Raw genomic sequence first — 22633 nt, forward strand, 5'->3', positions numbered from 1 at the left:
TAAAACACTACGACGAGCCGAGAAATGTTCAATGCTTCCGAGCATATGCGTCGACTTGATTCTGAGCATGCATGTTTTTTTTCTCCGTCGGAGTTCCACACAGACGATCGGAATTTCCGATAGGATTTTTTTCCATCGGGAAAAAAATAAGACATGTTCTATTTCTATTCTCCGACGGAAAAAAGTCAGATGGGGCCCACACGCGGTCGGAATATGCGATGAAAAAAATTTGTCTGACTTTTTTCATCCGAAAATTCTGATCGTGTGTACAAGGCATTAGGAGTGTATTTAACAAAACAAAAATTAATCACAGAGCTATATGTCTCGTGAAACTGCTTGTAGGATACTTTCTCCCCAAGTCGAAAGTTGTTCTTCAAACAGAATAAAATGAATCATTAAAATCGCCCCAAACCGATTGCTATTCTCACAGAATAGAATAAATCATGAAAATACCGTGTTATGGCCACTAGATGGCGCTAATGATCAGGGGAAATAAATCCTTATTTACTATGCTCATCAGCTCCATCTAGTGCCCATAATGCAGTATTTTGCTGGGTCACTATTTGGAATTACAGTCTACACAGAATGAATATTCATGCATTTTTTTTAATGGATCGCTTTTTATTTTGGTAATGTATAATAGTTTTGATAACTTTTTAATATATTTATTATTTATGGTCAAATGTTTCAATTTTTTTTTCTCAGCCATGTAAATATGAAATTCTATGTATCTATCTATGTATCTATCTATGTATCTATCTATCTATGTATCTATCTATCTATGTATCTATCTATGTATCTATCTATCTATCTATCTATCTATCTATCTATCTATCTATCTATCTATCTATCCCCAGCAGGTGGAGCACTAGATTCATTTTCGCTTGTAAAACGGACTCTTCTTAGCTGATACAATGTAAAAACCTATAATATATTTACAGAACTCAACCAATCAGAGTTGGTTCACACAGGGGCGACCTGTCAGGCGACTTGGCCGCCTGACAAGTCACGGTCTGCTCTATTCAATAGAACCGTTCTAATAGGAGCGTCGCAAGAAAAAGGTTCATGTACGACTTTGGGGGGCGACTTGGGGTGACTTGCATTGACTTCAATACAGAAGTAATTTTGCAAGTTGCCTCTCAAGTCGTCTTAAGATCGCCTTGCGAGACGCCCCCAAAGTCGTGCCGCCGTGTGTGAACCAGCTCTTAAATTGAACATATTCTGAGACGATGCACAATAAAATATTTACATATTCTACATAAGCAGTGAAAGCATTTTAAAACCAACCCTTATTCACCTCTGTAGCTATAGACATTGTGGAGAAATGTATTTTCAAAGAATCTAGGTACCCTGCCAGCCTTCTAATTAAAGCACCTTAAAACAAGCCCTTGTTCCTCCCTGTAGCTTTAGACATTGTGGAGAAATTCACCTTCAAAGAATCTGGGTACCCTGCCAGCCTTCTAATTAAAACACATTAAAACAAGCCCTCGTTCACCTCTGTAGCTATAGGCATTATGGAAAAATAGTTAATCTTAATAAATAGTTAATAAATTAATCTTCAAAGAATCTAGGTACCCTGCCAGCCATTTAGTTAAAGCACCTTAAAATAAGCCCTTGTTCACCTTTGTAGCTTAAGGCATTGTGAAGAAATGTATTTTAAAGAATCTAGGTACCCTGCCAGCCTACTAATTAAAGCACCTTAAAATAAGCCCTTGTTCACCTATGTAGCTTTAGGCATTGTGGAGAAATTCATTCTAAAAAATCTGGGTACCCTGCCAGCCTTCTAATTAAAGCACCATAAAACAAGCCCTTGTTCACCTCTGTAGCTTAAAGTGGATGTCACAATGTAGAGACTAAGATTTCCTATCATCTGTGCCCAGTCTTGCCACACAGAGTTAATCCAGCTCTGAGCAATCCTCTTTTATTGTTCAGTCAAAATTAACAGACTTTCAGATAAAAACCTGTCTAAATAAAAAGTCCTTTCCGTCCCCTTGCTTCGAGATTATAGGAGATACACATATTAGATACATTTTGAGGTTTATTTGTGTCAGCTGAGGCATTTGCACAGCGTTTTTTTATATATAAATAGACGCCTTAATGTTTTTGCATAGGGGGTGGCAAAGAAATAGCATAACTTTGCATTTTCAGGTCCACTTTAAGTTGCGCTATATGGCCAAAAGTATGAGGACTCCCTTGCAAATTATTGTGTTTTAGCCATATCCATTGTTAACAGGTGTATAACATTTAAGCAATGGTAATGGTAATGCTGAAACATGGAAACAATTTTTTAGACAAACCTTGTGGCAACAGTTGGGGGGGGAGGGAAGGTCCTTTTGTGATCCAGAATGATTGTGTACAAAGCCAACTCCATAAAGTCATGGTTTCATGAGCTTGGTGTGGAAGCACTCAAGTGACTTGCACAGAGCCTTGAACTCCACCCTACTGAAGATCTTTGAGATGACTTGGAACACAAGTTGTTGGCCAGGTCATCTCATCCAATATCAGTACCTGACCTTACACAAGGAACAAATTCCCACATTCACACTTCAAGTCCTTATGGAAAGCTTTTCTAGGAAAGTTTGCAAAGCTTTTCCAGAAGAGTTTACAAAGCGTTCCCAGAAGATTCGACAAAGCCTTTCCAGAAAAGTTTGCAAAGCCTTCCCAGAAGAGTTTGTAAGCCTTTTCAGAATAGTTTACAAAGCCTTCCCAGAAGAGTTTAAAGGGTCTTCCAAGTAGAGATTGCAAAGCCTTCCCAGAAGAGATTGTAAAGCCTTCCCCAGTAGAGTTTACAAAGCCTCCCCAGAAAAGTTTACAGAGCCTTCCCCAGAAGAGTTTACAAAGCCTCCCCAGTAGAGTTTACGAAGCCTCCCCAGTAGAGTTTACAAAGCCTTCATAGCATAGTTTACAAAGCCTTCCTAGTAGAGTTTACAAAGTATCCCCAGTAGAGTTTACAAAGCCTTCCTAGAAGAATTTGCAAAGCCTTCCCAGAAGAGTTTGTAAGCCTTTTTCAGAATAGTTTACAAAGCCTTTCCAGAAGAGATTAAAATGTCTTCCAAGTAGAGATTACAAAGCCCTCCAAGAGGAATTTACAAAGCCTTCCCAGAATAGATTGTAAAGCCTTCCCAGTAGGATTTACAACGCCTTCCCAGTAGAGTTTACAAAGCCTTTCCAGAAGAATTGACAAAACCTTCCCAGAAAAGTTTACAAAGCCTTCCCAGAAGAGTTTGTAAGCCTTTTCAGAATAGTTTACAAAGCCTTTCCAGAAGAGATTAAAATGTCTTCCAAGTAGAGATTGCAAAGCCTTCCAAGAGGAATTTACAAAGCCGTCCCAGAATAGATTGTAAAGCCTTCCCAGTAAAATGTACAAAGCCTTCCCAGAAGAGTTTACAAAGTCTTCCCAGAAGAGTTTACGAAGTCTTCCCAGAAAAGTTTACAGAGCCTTACCAGAAGAGTTTTTACAAAGCCTCCCCAGTAGAATTTACAAAGCCTTCCCAGCACAGTTTACAAAGCCTTCCCAGTAGAGTTTACAAAGTATCCCCAGTAGAGTTTACGAAGCCTTCCTAGAAAAATTTGCAAAGTCTTCCCAGAAGAGTTTGTAAAACCTTCCCAGTAGAGTTTACAAAGCTTGCCCAGAAGAGTTTGTACAGCATTCTCAGTAGAGTTTACAAAGCCTTTCCAGTAGAACTTACAAAGCCTTCCCGGAAGAGTTTACAAAGCCTTCCCAGAAGAGTTTCTAAAGCCTTCCCGGAAGAGTTTACAAAGCCTTCCCTGATTAATTTGCTGAGTCTTTCCAAAAGAGTTTGTAAGGCCTTCCCAAAAAGTTTCTAAAGCCTTCCCCGAAGAGTTTTTAAAGCCTTCCTAGAAGAGTTTGAGAAACCTTCCCAGTAGATGTGTTATAGCCACAAAGGAGGACACAACTCTACAATAATAACCATGATTTTGGAATGGGGGTGACCAACAAGCTCATGCAGATGTGATGGCCAGTTGTCCACATACTGTTGGCCATGCAGCGTAGCTATTGGGAATGTGATCTTGTAACCAATGTTATAATATTTGATGTCTGTATGCCTGACCATTCAGTCTCACCCCCTTTCCTATGTCTTATTTTTAATTTTTTCGATTTATCATGTCATTGTCTTCAGGTCTGCAGATCATTATGCCTCAGTACTTGCAGGAGAAGTTTGTTCAGGCTGCATTGAGTTATATCATGTGTAATGGGGAAGGCGAATATATGTGCAGGAACAGTCAATGCTCCTGCTTGTGCTCTGAATCCTTCCCCCAATGTAACTGTCCCTTCACTGACATCCAGATCATCGAGAACACCTTGAGTAACCAGGGCAAAGCATGGGCACAAGCATACAGAGATTTTGAGAGCTCAGGTGAGGATTCCTATTTTTCATTTCCACAATGTTCCTTTTTTTTTTCTTTTTTTCTAACAATGAATGTGGACCTATTCACTCCTCTGTGCTTAAGGGGGGGAGGGGGGGTCTGATCGAGGGAGGGTTCTGTACTTGTATGTTTAATGGCAAACATTAGAGCGATTCATTTATATTTAATTGCACTGCCGTTTGCACATCCAAACTGGAGCAAATTGAATGTTCATAGGCTACGTTCTCTGCAGTTCGAATGTGCAAATGCAGAAATACCACTTTATGGCCACTAGATGGAGCTGAGGAGTAAACGTAGGTCCTATGACAATCAACGCCCTCTAGAGACCATCATGCAGTATTTCCCCCTCCCCCTTCACACATTCGATCTGCAGAGAAAAACTCCCCCAAGAACATTCGATTTTGCTATATTTTCACACATATACACACAGTTTTAATGGGATGACCAGCTATGCAATGTATTCTATGAATACACCCCTAAGAGATGCCAATAAGAGTTCCCAGTAAAGAATAAGGAACTTAAAGTGTTACTAAACCCACAACAGTAAAATCAGTCTGTTTTCGGAACGATTTGAAATAATAGATTGATTTGAATTCTGTGTGAAGAATAGCTGGTTGTTAGGGAGTTGGCCAGGAAGCCAGCCGCCGCATGCTTAACAACAAATGACTCAGAGCAGCTGTCAACGGGCTTCCCCGCTGAGAGCTGAAATGTAAACAATAGAATGCCGGCAAAAACAAACAGCAGAAAAAAAGAAAACAGCGTGCCCCCCAATCCATACTAGGCCCTTATCTGAGCATACAGCCCAGCGGGCAAAGAAGGGGGACGAGCGAGGCTCCCCTTTCAACCATACCAGGCCACATGCCCTCAACATGGGGGGGTGCCCCCCTGGCCACATGCCCTCAACATGGGGGAGTGCCCCCCTGGCCACATACCCTCAGCATGGGGGTGAATTCTGTGTGAAGAATAGCTGGTTGTTAGGGAGTGGGCCGGGAAGCCAGCTGCCGCATCCTTAACCAATGACTCAGAGCAGCTGTCAACGGGTTTCCCCGCTGAGAGCTGAAATGTAAAAAATAGAATGCCGGCAAAACAAACAGCTGAAAAAAAGAAAACAGCGTGCCCCCCAATCCATACCAGACCCTTATCTGAGCATACAGCCCAGCGAGCAAAGAAGGGGGAGGAGCGAGGCTCCCCTTTCAACCATACCAGGCCCTCAACATGGGGGGGTGCCCCCTGGCCACATGCCCTCAACATGGGAGGGTGCCCCCCTGGCCACATGCCCTCAACATGGGGAGTGCCCCCCTGGCCACATGCCCTCAACATGGGGGGTGCCCCTCTGGCCACATACCCTTAACATGGGGGGTGCCCCCCCACACCCAAAGAACCCTGTCCCCATGTTGATGGGGACAAGGGCCTGTTCCCCACAACCCTGGGCGGTGGTTGTGGGGGTCTGCAGGCGGGGGGCTTATCAGAATCTGGAAGCCCCTGAAGGGCCTGGTATGGATTGGAGGACCCCATGCAGTTTTTTTTATTAACATTTTCTATTGCCGGCATTCTTTTGATTACATTTCACCCGTCAGTGATGAAGCCCGCTGACAGTTTATGAGTCATCGGTCGTGAAGGACACGGCAGCCTGATTTCCCGGCACACTCCCCAACAACCAGCTATTCTTCACACAGAATTCTAAAATCGGTTGGTAATTTTTTGACTAATCCGAATTCGAATCGTTCTGAAAATTTTGGAATTCATTAAAAAACGAATCTACAAAATTTAATTAAAATTGAGATTTCATTTGAAGATTCCTGAATAACCAAAAACTTCATCTCAATTTATATTTGGACCCAATTTTTTTTTTTTTGTTTCTTTGTTTTTTTTGTTTTGTTTTTTTTGGGTCATTCGTTATGATCGCAATTCGTAAATTTGTAAAAGTGTAATTTCGAAAATTCAAAAAATTCGTAAATTCATAAATTCATAAATTGGAAGTTCGAAAATCCAAAAATAAGAAAGAAAATCTGAAAATTTGAAAGAATAACTAACTAATAATAACTATCGCTATTAAATTATAGGTATTGGAATTTCCTTTCAAATTTGACTGTTAGTGAATGTAACGAATACGAATTTATCCCAAGTTACGAATGATCTGAATGCTGCATCTATACAACTGAAACGGAAGAAATTAATAAGAAATAATAATAATAAAAAGTTTTTATTATTATTGTTATTTATTATTATTAATTTGTTACGTTTCATTCGTTTAGATGCAGCATTCGTTATTTCAGATCATTCGTAACTTCGAATAAATTCGTATTCGTTACATTCACTAACAGCCACATTTGAAATTAAATTTCAGTACCTATAATTTAACCACTTAAGACCCGGACCAAAATGCAGGTAAAAGACCAGGCCCCTTTTTGCAATTCGGCACTGCGTCGCTTTAACTGACAATTGCGCAGTCGTGCGACGTGGCTCCCAAACAAAATTGGCGTCATTTTTTTCCCACAAATAGAGCTTTCTTTTGGTGGTATTTGATCACCTCTGCGGTTTTTATTTTTTGCGCTATAAACAAAAATAGAGCGTCAATTTTGAAAAAAATGAAATATTTTTTACTTTTTGCTATAATAAATATCCCCCAAAGACATAAAAAATTATTTTTCCTTAGTTTAGGCCGATACGTATTCGTCTACCTATTTATGGTAAAAAAAAATCGCAATTACCGTTTATCGATTGGTTTGCGCAAAATTTATAGCGTTTACAAAATAGGGGATAGTTTTATTGCATTTTTATTATTTTGTTTTACTACTAATGGCGGCGATCTGCGTTTTTTTTTCGTGACTGCAACATTATGGAGGACACATCGGACAATTTTGACACATTTTTGGGAGCATTGTCATTTTCACAGCAAAAAATGCATTTAAAATGCATTGTTTATTGTGAAAATGACAGTTGCAGTTTGGGAGTTAACCACTAGGGGGCGCTGATGGGTTTATGTGTGATCTGAAGTGTGTTTACAACTGTAGGGGGGTGTGGCTGTAGGTGTGACGTCATCGATTGTGTCCCCCTATAAAAGGGATCACACGATCGATGACGCCGCCACAGTGAAGAACGGGGAAGCGGTGTTTACACACAGCTCTCCCCGTTCTTCAGCTCCGGGGACCGATTGCGGGACTCCAGCGGGGATCGGGTCCGAGGGTCCCGCAGCCGCGGTCATGGAGCTTCGGACCGGGTCGCGGGAGCCGACGTATATCAGCGTTAGGCGGTCCTTAAGTGGTTGATAGTAATAGTTAAGTTATTATTAGTTAGTTATTATTTCAGATTTTCGGATTTTAGAATTTATGAATTTACGAATTTTCGAATATACAGAAAAAATGAGTAAAACAGGTTTTCGTTAATTCAGATATTTCAGAATTAACGAATTTGTTGAAATTCATAAAAAAAAAAAAAAAAAAAAAAGAATTCGGAATGAAACTAATTGCACATGTCTAAAAAAAATTGCACGTGTCTAACTGACCGAGATAAAGTGGACACCCTGAAAGCTTGTCCTGAAAATTAGGGCTCATTCTATACGATATGCGCTGTTTTACCTGCCAAATGATTAAGGTTCACACAGCTCCGCCACACTCAACTTAGCGACCTGACTTTTCCCTGCTGCAATTAAGCTGCACAAGCAATGGTTTGGCGAAGGAGCAGCAGCAGACTGATGAGGTCGTCTCTCTGCTCTCTCATCCAGCCTGCATGATCCTTGTCAGCAGTTGTAAATGCAGGACCCAAGCACTGCCCTACCCTTTTCCGGGCTGATCACTGCTGCAAATGTTACAAGAAGCTGGAAAAAAAAGTCAGAGAAAAGTCACAAGTCTACATATTACTATAAAATCTCCTATTAAAGCTGAATGTGATTTAAAGTGCAGAGGAGTGAATAGGCCCTGACGGTTCATATATGTTCAATGAGATCTACTGTTGTTGTCTATATTCCTATTTTATGTTTACAATGTCAATGTATGTGACACACTGTATTCCGATATCTCTTGTTGTGTTTTTTCCCCCCCCAAACATCCCTGTTTTAAAAAAAAATGTATATGCCACATAGTCACTTAAAGAAGATTTATATTTGTACAGTTCTGTCCCTTATGGGGCAAAGCACATACGATCGTTTGTTCCATGTTGCTAGGTGCTTCCTAACCCTAGCTATGAGGTCAGAACTGCACCCCCCCCTTCCTTTGCTGCTGCATCTGATCTGACAACAGCTAGGAAGGAGACGGATGCTTGATAACTGCAGCTTTTTTCAGCTCTGAGTAACAGTAACAGCAAAAGGAATACAGAGGCTGACATATTCCTCCCCCTTTTGCATTATCTCTGGTTGTTGCTTGCCTGGGCAAAGTGCTCGGAGTCAAGCTGCTGTTGTGAAGTATCCATCTCCTTCCCAGTTGTTGTTGCCTCTGCATTCCTCTTGCCAGTGTTTGTCTCAGAAAAGTACTCAAAGCCAAGACAAGCTGCCATTATGAAGTGTCTGTTTCCTTCCTAGCTATTGTCAGACCTGCCACAGCAAGAGGTGAACACTTGAAAGGAATGCAGAAAGGGGGAAATGCGTTAGCCTCTGCATTCCTCTTGCCATTGCTCGTCTCAGAAAAGTGCTCAGAGCCGAGAAAAGCTGTCGTTATCAATTGTCTGTTTACTTCCTAGCTGTTGTCAGATCTTCCACGGCAGGAGATGAGGGGATGTAGCTCTGACCTCTTAAAGGAATGCAGAGGGGGGAACTGTGTTAGCCTCTGCATTCCTCTTGCCGTTGCTTGTCTCAGGAAAGTGCTCAGACCAGAGACAAGCTGCTATTATAAAGTGTCCATTTTATTCATAGCTGTGATTGGATAAGCTACAACAGAAGGTGAAGGGGTGCAGTTCTGACCCCTTGGAGCACTTTTCTGAGACAAGTAACAGCAATAGGAATGCAAAAGCTGACACAACCCCTCTGTCTGCATTCCTCTTGCCATTACTTGTCTCATAAAAGCATTCCGAGCTGAGAGAAGCTGCCTTTATGAAGTGTCCGTTTCCTTCCTAGCTCTTGAATCATATGCTGTAGCAGGAGGTGCAGTTCCGACCTCTTGGAGCACTTTTCTGAGATAAGTAATGGCAAGAAGACACGCAGATGTGGACACGTTCCCCTCCGTCTGCATTCCTCTTGCTGTTACTTTTCTCAGAAAAGTGCTTAGAGCTGGGACAAGCTGCCAATATAAAATGTTTGTTTCGATCCTAACAGTTGTCAGACCTGCCGCAGCAGGAGTTGAGGTGGTGCAGTTCTTACCTCTTGTAGGAATATAGAGGAAGGGGAACGTGTAAGCCTCTGCATTCCTCTTTCCGTTGCTTGTCTCAGAAAAGTGCTTAGAGCCAAGAAAAGCTGTCGTTATGTATCATCTGTTTCCTTCCTAGCTGTTGTCAGATCTTCCACGGCAGTGGGTGAGGGGGTGTAGCTCTGACCTCTTGTAGGAATGCAGAGGGAGGGGGACAAGCTGCCATTATGAAGTGTCTATTTACTTCCTAGCTGTTGCCAAATTTTCCATCACAGGAGGTGAGGGAGGGGTATTATTGACCTCTTGGAGAAATGCAGAGGGAGGCGGGATGTGTCAACCTCTAAATTCCTCTTGCCGTTGCTTGTCTCAGAAAAGTGCTCAGAGCCAAGACAAGCTGCCATTATGAAGTGTCTGATTCCTTCCTAGCTGTTGTCAGATCTTCCATGGCAGGAGGTGAGGGGGTGCAGTATTGACCTCTTGGAGGAATGCAGAGGGAGGGGGACGTGTCAGCCTCTGCATTCCTCTTGTCGTCGTTAGTCTCAGAAAAGTGCTCAAAGCCAAGATAAGCTGCCTTTATGAAGCGTCCGTTTCCTTCCTAGCTGTTGTCAGATCTGCCACGGCAGGAGAAAGGGGTGAAATCATGACCTTTAATTGGGGTTTAGGCAGCACCTTGCAACATGGGACAAACTACTATAGGCATGTTACCCCCTATGGGACAGAATTGTAAAAAAGAAATATGATTGATCTTCTTTAAAGAATGTTTTCCGTCTCAGTTTACAAAAGTACATTTTATGTCGTGGGTGATCAAATGTTTGCTTTCATAGTACTTCCCAATGTCATATCGTGGATCAGCTTGACAAATAGTTACATATTGCAATATACTGTATGCAGAATATAAACTACATCCGTATTTAATACCTATAGTGACTTCTAACGTGCTACAACGGAATATGTTTATTAACAGATAAATAAAGCTCAGAAATGTCGTCGATAAATCTTTTATATATACATTTCTTCAATCACTTGAGTTCTGGAGTATTATCACATTTATGGACTATTATAGCAATAACTTTGTTACTACTTTTTTTTACGGAAGTGAAGATATATATATATACACACACAGTATCTCACAAAAGTAAGTACACCCCTCACATTTTTGTAAATATTTCCTTCTATCATTTCATGTGACAGCACTGGAGAAATGACACTTTGCTACAATGTTGTGCAGTGAGTGTACAGCTTGTATAACAGTGTAAATTTGCTGTCCCCTCAAAATAACTCAACACACAACCATTAATGTCTAAACCGCTGGCAACAAAAGTGAGTACACCCCCTAAGTGAAAATGTCCAAATTGGGCCCAAAGTGTCAATATTTTGTGTGGCCGCCATTATTTTCCAGCACTGCCTTAACCCTCTTGGGCATGGAGGTCACCAGAGCTTCAGAGGTTGTCACTGGAGTCCTCTTCCACTCCTCCATGATGACATCACGGAGCTGGTGGATGTTGGAGACCTTGCGCTCCTCCACCTCCTGTTTGAGGAGTCCCCACAGATCAATAGGGTTTAGGTCTGGAGACATGCTTGGCCAGTCCATCACCTTTACCCTCAGATTCTTTAGCAAGAACGTGGTGGTCTTGGAGGTGTTTTTGGGGTCGTTATTATGTTGGAATACTGCCCTGCGGCCCAGTCTCTGAAGGGAGGGGGTCATGCTCTGCTTCAGTATGTCACAGTACATGTTGGCATTCATGGTTCCTCAATGATCTGTAGTTCCCCAGTGCCAGCAGCACTCATGCAGCCCCAGACCATGACATTCCCACCACCATGCCTGACTGTCTTTGTCCTCCTCACCTGGTTGCCGCCACACATGCCTGACACCATCTGACACCAAATACGTTTATCTTGGTCTCATCAGACCACAGGACTTGGTTTCAGTAATCCATGTCCTTAGTCTGCTTGTCTTTAGCAAACTGTTTGTGGTCTTTCTTGTGCATCATCTTTAGAAGAGGCTTCCTTCTGGGATGACAGCCATGCAGACCAATTTGATGCAGTGTCCGGTATATGGTCTGAGCACCGACAGGCTGAACCCCCCACCCCTTCAACCTCTGCAGCAATGCTGGCAGCACTCATACGTCTATTTCCCAAAGACAACCTCTGGATATAACGCTGAGCACGTGACCTCAACTTCTTTGGTGGACCATGACGAGACCTGTCCTGAGGGGAACCCATCCTGTTACACCGCTGTATGGTCTTGTCCACCATGCTGCAGATCAGTTTCAGGGTCTCGGCAATCTTCTTATAGCCTCGGCCATCTTTATGTAGAGACACAATTCTTTTTTTTTTTCAGATCCTCAGAGAGTTCTTTGCCATGAGGTGCCATGTTGTACTTCCAGTGACCAGTATGAGAGAGTGAGAGCGATAACACCAAATTTAACACACCTGCTCCCCATTCACACCTGAGACCTGGTAACACTAATGAGTCACATGACACCGGGGGAGGGAAAATGTTTTTCCAATTTGGACATTTCACTTAGGGGTGTACTCACTTTTGTTGCCAGCGGTTTAGACATTAATGGCTGTGTGTTGAGTTTTTTTTGAGGGGACAGCAAATTTACACCGATATACAAGCTGTACACTCACTACACAACATTGTAGATACAAAGGCCCAGATTCACAGAGAGCAAGGCGCACATTACGCCGCCATAGAGCACACACCGTACGCCACGCCAACGTAGCGCGAAGAGGCAAGCATTGCATTCAGCAAGCCAGGGCTCCCAACGCTGCGCCAGCATGGCGTGGGTTCCAAAGGCGCAGGCCAGCGTAGGTGGAAGTGGGCTTGACCCCATGCAAATGACGGGCCGAGCGCCAGACAGGTACGCATGCGCCATGACGTGGACGCATGCACAGCACCCCCCTGCGCCTGCTCACAACCACGCCGGCACAACTGCCGAAGCTACGCCGGATCATCGCGTACGCCGCGAACATAAACGTACGCCTGGCCAGACACACATCCAACGCACAATACGCAGGCTTGTGCACCTCATTAATGGGGAATAACTTTACGCCGGACATACAACTTACACGCCGGGCACACGCATGTTCGTGAATCGGCGTATTACCCTCATTTGCATTTTTGAATGGCTAATCAATGGGAGCATCACCATGCGCCCAGCCCATATGTGCGCCCACCCTACGCCGGCGTGTGCAAGCTACGTCGGCGGGGTGTAGCCTGTTTTTAGGCGCATGTTGGTTCGTGGGTCTGCCGCACACATACGCCGGCGCACATTGGCACTTACGTCGGCGTAACGTGTTATACGTCAGCGTAAGTGTTTTGTGAATCTGGGCCATGGTGTCATTTCTCCAGTGTTGTCACATGAAAAGATAGAAGGAAATATTTATTTACAAATAAAAATTCTGAGATACGGTATTTATACATACGGAAGTATTGAGCCGGTTAAGCTAGGCGAACGTTTGTGACATTTACCCAACGAATGCTTTATACATTAGATCCCCTGTAATGTATTCATTAGCAAACCCTTGAATCGGTAATGATGAATTGGATACAATCTCCGGGAGGCCCACGCACCCTTCTATATTGGATTAAATTGAGAAAATAAATGTGCGCCTCAATAAAAGAATGACAAAAACATGAGAAAAAAATGAAATCCGATTCGCATTGATTCACGGCAGACCCGATTGAGTGGCAGACGATATACAGAGGAATGATGGGATTGGTGGGGGGGGGGTCGGCCTTGTTTGTCAGAAGATTCCTTCCGACAGTTCAGTCTGCGACTACGGCTGGCGATTGAGAAATCGTTTTTTAGCCAGACATCTATTTCCTGGAGGTAAGTAAATCACATTCGACCTTGGTTTATCAATCAAATGGAAAGAGGAACCTATTCATGTTTTATGTATGCGCGTGTAGATATATCGAGTCCCATATTTCGCATGATGTACTGTACTAGGTGTTATGGTTACGGAAAGGTTGGATATGGTGCAGGCATCGCGCAAAGATAAAAGGGATTCAACATACAATCTACTTTTACTGCCATAAAGTGGAGCTTTTCTTAAAAAAATAATAATTACCTGTATGCAAACTGTATGAATGCCAGAAAAATCTAATCTTAGTAAGCTATTTTATATCTCCAGGTTGGATGTTCGTCATTCGTAACACCAGTGTGAATCAGGAAGTGACCACATTATGGCCACTAGATGAAGCTGGCGATCATAGGGGGATAGATAGTTATTAACCATGATCGTCAGCTCCATCTAGTGGCCATAATGTGGTATTGACTCTATTGTTTACAGAGTGAATGGCCACTAGATGGAGCTGGCGATCATAGGGGGATAGATAGTTATTAACCATGATCGTCAGCTCCATCTAGTGGCCATAATGTGGTATTGACTCTATTGTTTACAGAGTGAATGGCCACTAGATGGAGCTGGCGATCATAGGGGGATAGATAGTTATTAACCATGATCGTCAGCTCCATCTAGTGGCCATAATGTGGTATTGACTCTATTGTTTACAGAGTGAATAATAGTGCGAGTACCACATTATGGCCACTAGATGGAGCTGGCGATCATAGGGGGAATAGATTGTTATTAACCATGATCGTCAGCTCCATCTAGTGGCCATAATGTGGTATTCACTCTATTGTTAATAGAGTGAATAATAGTGCGAGTACCACATTATGGCCACTAGATGGAGCTGATGATCATGGTTAATAACTATCTATCCCCCTATGATTGCTAGCTCCATCTAGTGGCCATAATGTGGTATTCACTCTATTGTTAATAGAGTGGATAATAGTGCTAGTACCACATTATGGTCACTAGATGGAGCTGGCGATCATAGGGGGATAGGTAGTTATTAACCATGATCGTCAGCTCCATCTAGTGGCCATAATGTGGTATTGACTCTATTGTTTACAGAGTGAGTACCGCATTATGGCCACTAGATGGAGCTGGCGATCATAGGGGGATAGATAGTTATTGACCATGGTCGTCAGCTCCATCTAGTGGCCATAATGTGGTATTGACTCTATTGTTAATAGAGTGATTAATATTGTGAGTACCACATTATGGCCACTAGATGGAGCTGGCGATCATAGAGGGATAAATAGTCATTAACCATGATCATTAGCTTCATCTAGTGGTCATAATGTTGAATTCATTCTCTGATTCACTGTTTTGTATGAACGAGCCAATATGGACAGTGACCCATTGACAACAGTGACCCTCTAGATTAGAGGTCTCCAAACTGTGGCCCTTTGCTAGCCTTTATCCGGCCCTTGGGGCGCAATTCCTCCCACTGACATGAGGCACTATTCCTCCCATTGACACCAATAATGGGGCACTATATTATCCACTGATACCAATGATGGGATTCTACTCCTCCTACTAATAGGGGGAACACTCCTCTTCCTATTGACCACCAACCCTGAGGCCATATATGTTCTCACTGATGCCGGGCCCGTGACTTTCTCCTTCACTTGCTGGCCCCAATCCGGCCCTCCTAAAGTCTGAAGGGCAATAAAGTGGCCCTTTGTTTGTAAAGTTTGGACACCCCTGCTCTAGATGGAGCTGACGATCATAGGGGATCAATATTTAATAACTGTGATCATTATCTCCATCTAGTGGCCATAATGTGGCATTGACTCTATTGTTAATAGAGTGAATAATAGTGCGAGTACCACATTATGGCCACTAGATGGAGCTGGCGATCATAGAGGGATAAATAGTCATCAACCATGATCATTAGCTCCATCTAGTGGTCATAATGCTGAATTCATTCTCTGATTCACTGTTTTGTATGAACGAACCAGTATGGACAGTGACCCATTGACAACAGTGACCCTCTATGGAGCTGACGATCATAGGGGGATAAATTATAAATAACCGTGATCATTATCTCCATCTAGTGGCCATAATGTGGTATTGACTCTATTGTTAATAGAGTGAATAATATAGTGAGTATCGCATTATGGCCACTAGATGGAGCTGGTGATCATAGGGGATTAGCTCCATCTAGTGGCCATGTGGTATTCACTCTATTGTTTATAGTCATAGAGTGTGTACAACATTATGGCCACTAGATGACGCTGGCAATCATAGGGGGATAGGTAGTTATTAACCATGATCGTCAGCTCCATCTAGTGGTCATAATGCAGTAGTCACTCTATATTCTGTATGAATGAGCCAGCGCGCCCAGTGATAATTCGACGGACCAATTAAAATGTGCCTCTGTTTTACTTGTGGTTTTAAAAAAAAAGCAGATACAGAATTTTTCTACAGACTAGAGTAAAACATAGAGTGAATACCACATTATGGCCACTAGATGGAGCTGGCAATCATAGGGGATAAATATTTAATAACCATGATCACTAGTTCCATCTAGTGGCCATAATGTGGTACTCACTCTATGATTCACTCTATAAACAATAGAGTGACTACCACATTATGGCCACTAGATGGAGATAATGATCATGGTTATTAAATATGTATCCCCTATGATCGCCAGCTCCAGCTAGTGGCCATAATGCGGTATTCACTCTATAAACCAGTGGTTCTTAACCTTCTAGTGCCGTGACCCCTTAATAAAATTTTGGCCACTAGATGGAGCTGGCGATCATAGGGGGATAGATAGTTATTAACCATGATCGTCGGCTCCATCTAGTGGCCATAATGTGGTATTGACTCTATTGTTTACAGAGTGAGTACCGCATTATGGCCACTAGATGGAGCTGGCGATCATAGAGGAATAAATAGTTATTAACCATGATCGTCAGCTCCATCTAGTGGCCATAATGTGGTATTGACTATTGTTTATAGCAGTGGTTCTCATCCTGGGGGGTCGGGACCCCCATGGGGGTCAAATGACAATTAACCAGGGGTCACCAAATCCTGGGCTGTTCCTGAAGCCTGTACCACTTTCCCAGCCCAGCCGGGCTGTTCCTGGAGCCCGCAGCCGCCCACTCAGCCTCTTCACAGCCGCCCATTGAGTTCATGGCAATGGGTGGGGGACAGAGACTAGAGGGACTGTATACACTAGAGAGAGGGATTGGGGGAAAAAAACAAAACAAGAAATTAGGATAGAGAGAGATAAAAGGGAAAGAAAGGAGAACAAAGAGAGAGGTACATCCTAAAATGTACCATAAGGGGTTTTAATACTGTACGAGTGGAGGGGACTCGCTAAATGTCCGTGGGTTAGGGGTGCAAATTACTTGTCTTGCCCTGGGTGCCGACAAACCCACTCTACGAAAATAATTTTACTGTTAGGGGTCCCCACAACTTGGGAAATTTTATTAAGGGGTCAAGGCACTAGAAGGTTGAGAACCACTGGTTTATAGAGCGAATACCGCATTATGGCCACTAGATGGAGCCGGCGATCATAGGGGATACATATTTAATAACCGTGATCATTATCTCCATCTAGTGGCCATAATGTGGTATTCACTCTATTGTTTATAGAGTGAATCAGAGTGAGTACCACATTATGGCCACTAGATGGAGCTAATGATCATGGTTATTAAATATTTATCCCCTATGATTGCCAGCTCCATCTAGTGGCCATAATGTGGTATTCACTCTATGTTTTACTCTAGTCTGTAGAAACATTCTGTATCTGCTTTTTTTTTTTTTTTATAACCACAAATAAAACAGAGGCACATTTTTTAAATTGGTCCGTCGAATTATCACTGGGCACACTGGCTCATTCATACAGAATATCGAGTGACTACTGCAATATGACCACTAGATGGAGCTGACGATCATGGTTAATAACTATTTATTCCTCTATGATCGCCAGCTCCATCTAGTGGCCATAATGCGGTACTCACTCTATAAACAATAGAGTCAATACCACATTATGGCCACTAGATGGAGCTGACGATCATGGTAAGAACTATCTATCCCCCTATGTTTCGGGATCTAGTCACCCCCTTCATCAGGGCTCAGAAATTTTGACAGTGCTTATCAGTACAAAGCTTCCTCTGACTAACTGAGAAGTGGGTGGATGATGTCATAATCTCCAGAGCTTCCTGTGACTGGCTGAGGCAGAGAGGCGGGCAGTTAATGTCACAATATTAAATAAAAACATCAACGTGTTTCGGGAGCTAATCACCCCCTTCATCAGGGCTCAGATTTTTTTACAGTGCTTATCAGTACAAAGCTTCCTCTGACTGGCTGAGAAGTGGGTGGATGATGTTATAATCTCCAGAGCTTCATGTGACTGGCTGAGGCAGAGAGGCGGGCATATAATGTCACAATATTAAATAAAAAAATCAATGTGTTTCGGGAGCTTGTCACCCCCTTCATCAGGGCCAGAAATTTTGACAGTGCTCATCAGTACAAAGCTTCCTCTGACTGGCTGAGAAGTGGGTGGATGATGTCATAATTTACAGAGCTTCCTGTGACTGGCTGAGGCAGAGAGGCAGGCAGATAATATCACAATAATAAATAAAATCAACATGTTTCGGGAGCTAGACACCCCCTTCATCAGGGCTCAGAAATTTTGACAGTGTTTATCAGTACAAAGCTTCCTCTGACTGACTGAGAAGTAGGTGGATGATGTCATAATCTCCACCTGAGCCAATCGAAAGAAGTACATTTTTCATTTGGGCCAGCTTGGCCCGAACAAACCATGAAGGGACATGAAACCTGAAGTTATTCTGGAGATCATGGTCTGCTGGAGGTCTGGGGTTGGGAACCACTGCCCCTCTACTGGAAAACATTTTTTTTAGCTTTAGCTATAGTTTATCATCCGCAATATTTGTATATTCTTGCAAATTTTGTTTTTGAAATTTTTTCGCAAGTGTCTGGGTAATTTCCAAAACGCGTATTGCTGAAATGCGTTACCTTCGTATTATGGCATTTTACCGACTGCCGCTCGCAGTTTCTTGAGAGACGATACGAGATCTACAGAAACTATTTTTTTTTATCACCTCTATTTTAAATCCAATTAGATAGAAAGGAAATGGAGGAACCGGCGAGCAGCAGGTATGAGCCCCGACAAAGATCCCACACGGTCCAAAACAGCTGGTGTTTGGCGCTGAATCTCCCCCATGTGCACCGAGCTGCTGAGCGCTCAAGTTCCCATACAACAAATCTGATTTCACATGCAGAAGCCGACGCGTTTTTTAAATAGACTGCTCTAAAGTAAAAGAGCGTCTCTCCCTTCAAAGAGTCACAACACCTGGAAATCATCACAAGAGTCGTCTTACGTACAATTCTAGTATTTGTTATTACCGTGTATGATTGGCGTGGTTGTCCTCCAATCTTCAAATTGTTTTGCCCCACCACCTGGACCAGAAAAGCAGTATTTTTGCAGGGGGGGGGGGGGGGTTGCAGCTTAACCACTTGAGTTTCAGCCCTTCATTCCAAAGCCATTTTTCAGTTTTTAGTGTTGTGATAGTTTGACTGACAATTACTCCATCACGCAACACTATAATCCTCTAAAGCCGGCTACTTGGTAACATCCATTGCAACAATTCTTAATTAGCTACATGGCAGGATACAGCAGTAATATGTAAATGTGTTTCAGCTGAAGCCTCAGTCGTTGCTATGAGCCTTAGGACTGCTCCTCTGATGTGTTTCACCCAATCAGGGCTTAGTTATAGCTGTGAGCCAATCACAGTGGTGATGAGAAAAGCCACCACACACACCAGTTCAGCCACAAGCATCCAGAGTTATTGTACAAACCATCAAAAAACATGACAGAGGCCTTCCCTGCCTTAGGACGGCCCCTATAACGTGTTTCACCCAATCCAGGCTTAGTCGGAGGTGTGAGTCAATCACAGCGGCGGAGAGAAAAGCCACCACACACCAGTTGGGCCACAAGCATCCAGAGTTATTGTACAAACCATCCACAAACATGACAGAGGCGGTCCTTGCCTTAGGACTGCCCATCTAACATGTTTCACCCAATCAAGGCTTAGTCGTAGCTGTGAGCCAATCAAAGTGGTGAAGAGAAAAGCCACCACACACCAGTTCGACCACAAGCATCCAGAGTTATTGTACAAACCATCCACAAACATGACAGAGGCGGTCATTGCCTTAGGACTGCCCCTCTAACGTGTTTCACCCAATCAAGGCTTAGTCGTAGCTGTGAGCCAATCAAAGTGGTAAAGAGCAAAGCCACCACACACCAGTTCGGCCACAAGCATCCAGAGTTATTGTACAAACCATCAAAAAACATGACAGAGGCGGTCCCTGCCTTAGGACTTCCCCTCTAATGTGTTTCACCCAATCAAGGCTTAGTCGTAGCTGTGAGCCAATCAAAGTGGTGAAGAGAAAAGCCACCACACACCAGTTGGGCCACAAGCATCCAGAGTTATTGTACAAACCATCCACAAACATGACAGAGGCCTTAGGACTGCCTCTCTAACGTGTTTCACCCAATCAAGGCTTAGTCGTAGCTGTGAGCCAATCACAGTGACGGAGAGATAAGCCGCGGCACACCAGTTCGGCCACGGGCATCCATGTTATTAAAACCATCCACAAAACATGACAAATAGTCCACAAACATGGTAAAGACCTTAGCACGATCTCTACGCATTTCACCCAATCAAGGCTTAGTCATAGCTGTGAGCCAATCACAGTGATGGAGAGAAAAGCCTCCACACACCAGTTTGATCAGAGGCATCCATGGATATTGTAAAAACCATCCACAAAACATGACAAAGACGGTCCCTGCTTTCGGACCGGCCCTAACACGTTTCACCCAAGCAGGGCATAACTGTAAGGCAATCACAGTGGTAGAGAGAAAAGCCACCACACACCAGTTTAATCACAGGCATCCATGGGTATTGTATAAATCATTCAAACATGGCAAAGGCGGTCTCTGCCTTTGGACTGCCCCCCTAAAGTGTTTCACCCAATCAAGGCTTAGTCGTAGCTGTGATGGAGAGAAAATCCACCACACCAGTTTGGACACAAGCATCCACGTTACTGTACAAACCATCCACAAATATGGCAAAGACGGTCTGTGCCTTTGGACTGCCCCTACCTACTTTCACCCAATTAAGGCTTAGTCATAGCTGTAAGGCAATCACAGTGGTGGAGAGAAAAGCCCCTGCCTTTGGACCACGCTAACACATTTCACCCAATCAAGGCTTAGTCTTAGCTGTGAAGCAATCACAGTGGTGGAGAGAAAAGCCACCACACACCAATTCGGCCATGGGCATCCATGGGTATTGTACAAACCAACCACAAACATGACAAAGACAGTCCCAACCTTAGTACCACCCCTCTAACACATTTTACCCAATCAGGGCTTCGTTGTAGCTGTCAGCCAATCACAATAGTAGAGAAAAAAGCCATTGCACACCAGTTTGGCCACAAACATCCACAGTTATTGTACAAACCGTCCACAAACATGGCAAAAACAGTCCCCACTTTAGGACCGCCCCAATTAGGGATTAGTTCTACGAGCCTGACCCGCCGCTATAAACGATACCGTCTCCATAGGAGGCTCCCGGCCGAATGACGCGTGACCCGTCTGACAGCTCTTTTATAGGGCGGGGCCACACGTGACGTGGACGGGTGACCCCGCCCCCCTCTGATGCAACGGGGGTTTTGGAATCTTTAACAAAGGGGACCCTCAGATCCCACCCACCCCATGTGAATTGGTAACAGGGTACATTGTACCCCTACCATTTCGCAAAAAAATTGTCAAAATTTTTAAAAACCACAGTAGACAGCTTGGGACAAGTTCTTTATTAAAAAAAAAAGCCGACTCGATCCTGCCTCCATGGGAGGCACCCGCGGAATGATGCTCTCCTGTCTTTTATAGCTAAGGGCATGGCCACCCATCACTTGCGCGGATGACCCCGTCCCTCTCTGATGCAATGGGGAAATGCCGGGGGTTAAATGTATGGGTGACCCCGCCCCCCTCTGACGCAACACAGGTTTCCTGTGATGCAGAGGGGGTGGGGTCACCATTCCACATCATGGGTGGTCCCGCCCTTGGTTATAAAACAGCTGTCAGACGGTTTGCGCATCATTCAGGCCGGGAACATCCTATGGAGGCGGTATCATTCGTAGCGACGGGTCGGACTCGTAGAAGGATTACGGCGCTGGAATTTTATTATTTTTTTTATTAAAGGACTTGTCCCAACTTTCTGTGTGTGTTTTATTTTCCTTTTTTTCTCACTTTTTTGGGTGAAATGGTAGGGGTAAAATGTACCCTGTTACCAATTCACATGGGGGGGGCCGGGATCTGGAGGTCCCCTTTGTTAAAGGGGGCTTCCAGATTCCAATAACCCCCCCGCCCGCAGACCCCCACAACCACCGGGCAAGGGTTGTGGGGATGAGGCCCTTGTCCCCATCCACATGGGGACATCCTCCCCATATTGAGGACCTGTGGCCTGGTACGGTTCAGGAGGGGGGGGGCGCACTCTCGTCCTGCCCTCTTTTCCTGCGACCTGCCAGGTTGCATGCTTGGATGAGGGTCTGGCATGGATTCTTGGGGGGAACCCCACGCCATTATTTTTTAAACTTTGGCGTGGGATTCCCCTTAAAATCCATACCAGACCTGAAGGGTCTGGTATGGATTTTTGGGGGGGAACCCCGCGCTATTTATTTTTATATTTGGCGTAGGGTTCGCCTTAATTTCCATACCAGACCAGAAGGGCCTGGTAATGGAATTTGGAGGGACCCCCACGCATTTTTTTTATCTTGGTTCAGGGGCATGGTATTGGACTGGGGGGGGCTCAATGCCGTTTTGTTCAATGCCTTCATGCGCTACTTTACAGGCATACTATAGACACCCCCCTGGTACGAAATTTAAAGGAATATTTCACTTTTATTGATTCACTTTAAGCCGTGTCGTTCATTCTTAATGGTACCCCAATGTTCCTTGGCAATGCACTTACCACCATAACACTTAGGGCCAGATTCACCAAAGAGATACGACGGCGTATCTCCTGATACGCCGTCGTATCCCTGTTTCTATCTATGCGACTGATTCATAG

At 43.8% G+C, this 22633-nt stretch overlaps 1 protein-coding gene across 1 annotated transcript in view; it reads left to right on the top strand.

The window, feature by feature from the left end:
* Positions 1–22633, top strand: part of BRINP1 (BMP/retinoic acid inducible neural specific 1) — a 291456-nt gene that overhangs the window by 226507 nt on the left and 42316 nt on the right. Inside the window, exon 6 of the mRNA XM_040322746.1 lies at positions 4143–4379. Coding sequence (XP_040178680.1) covers positions 4143–4379 — 237 coding nt within the window. The remainder of the gene's footprint in view (positions 1–4142; positions 4380–22633) is intronic.

The sequence above is a fragment of the Rana temporaria genome, chromosome 9 (genome assembly GCF_905171775.1).
Source record: "Rana temporaria chromosome 9, aRanTem1.1, whole genome shotgun sequence".
In the NCBI taxonomy this organism is placed as follows: Eukaryota; Metazoa; Chordata; class Amphibia; order Anura; family Ranidae; genus Rana; species Rana temporaria.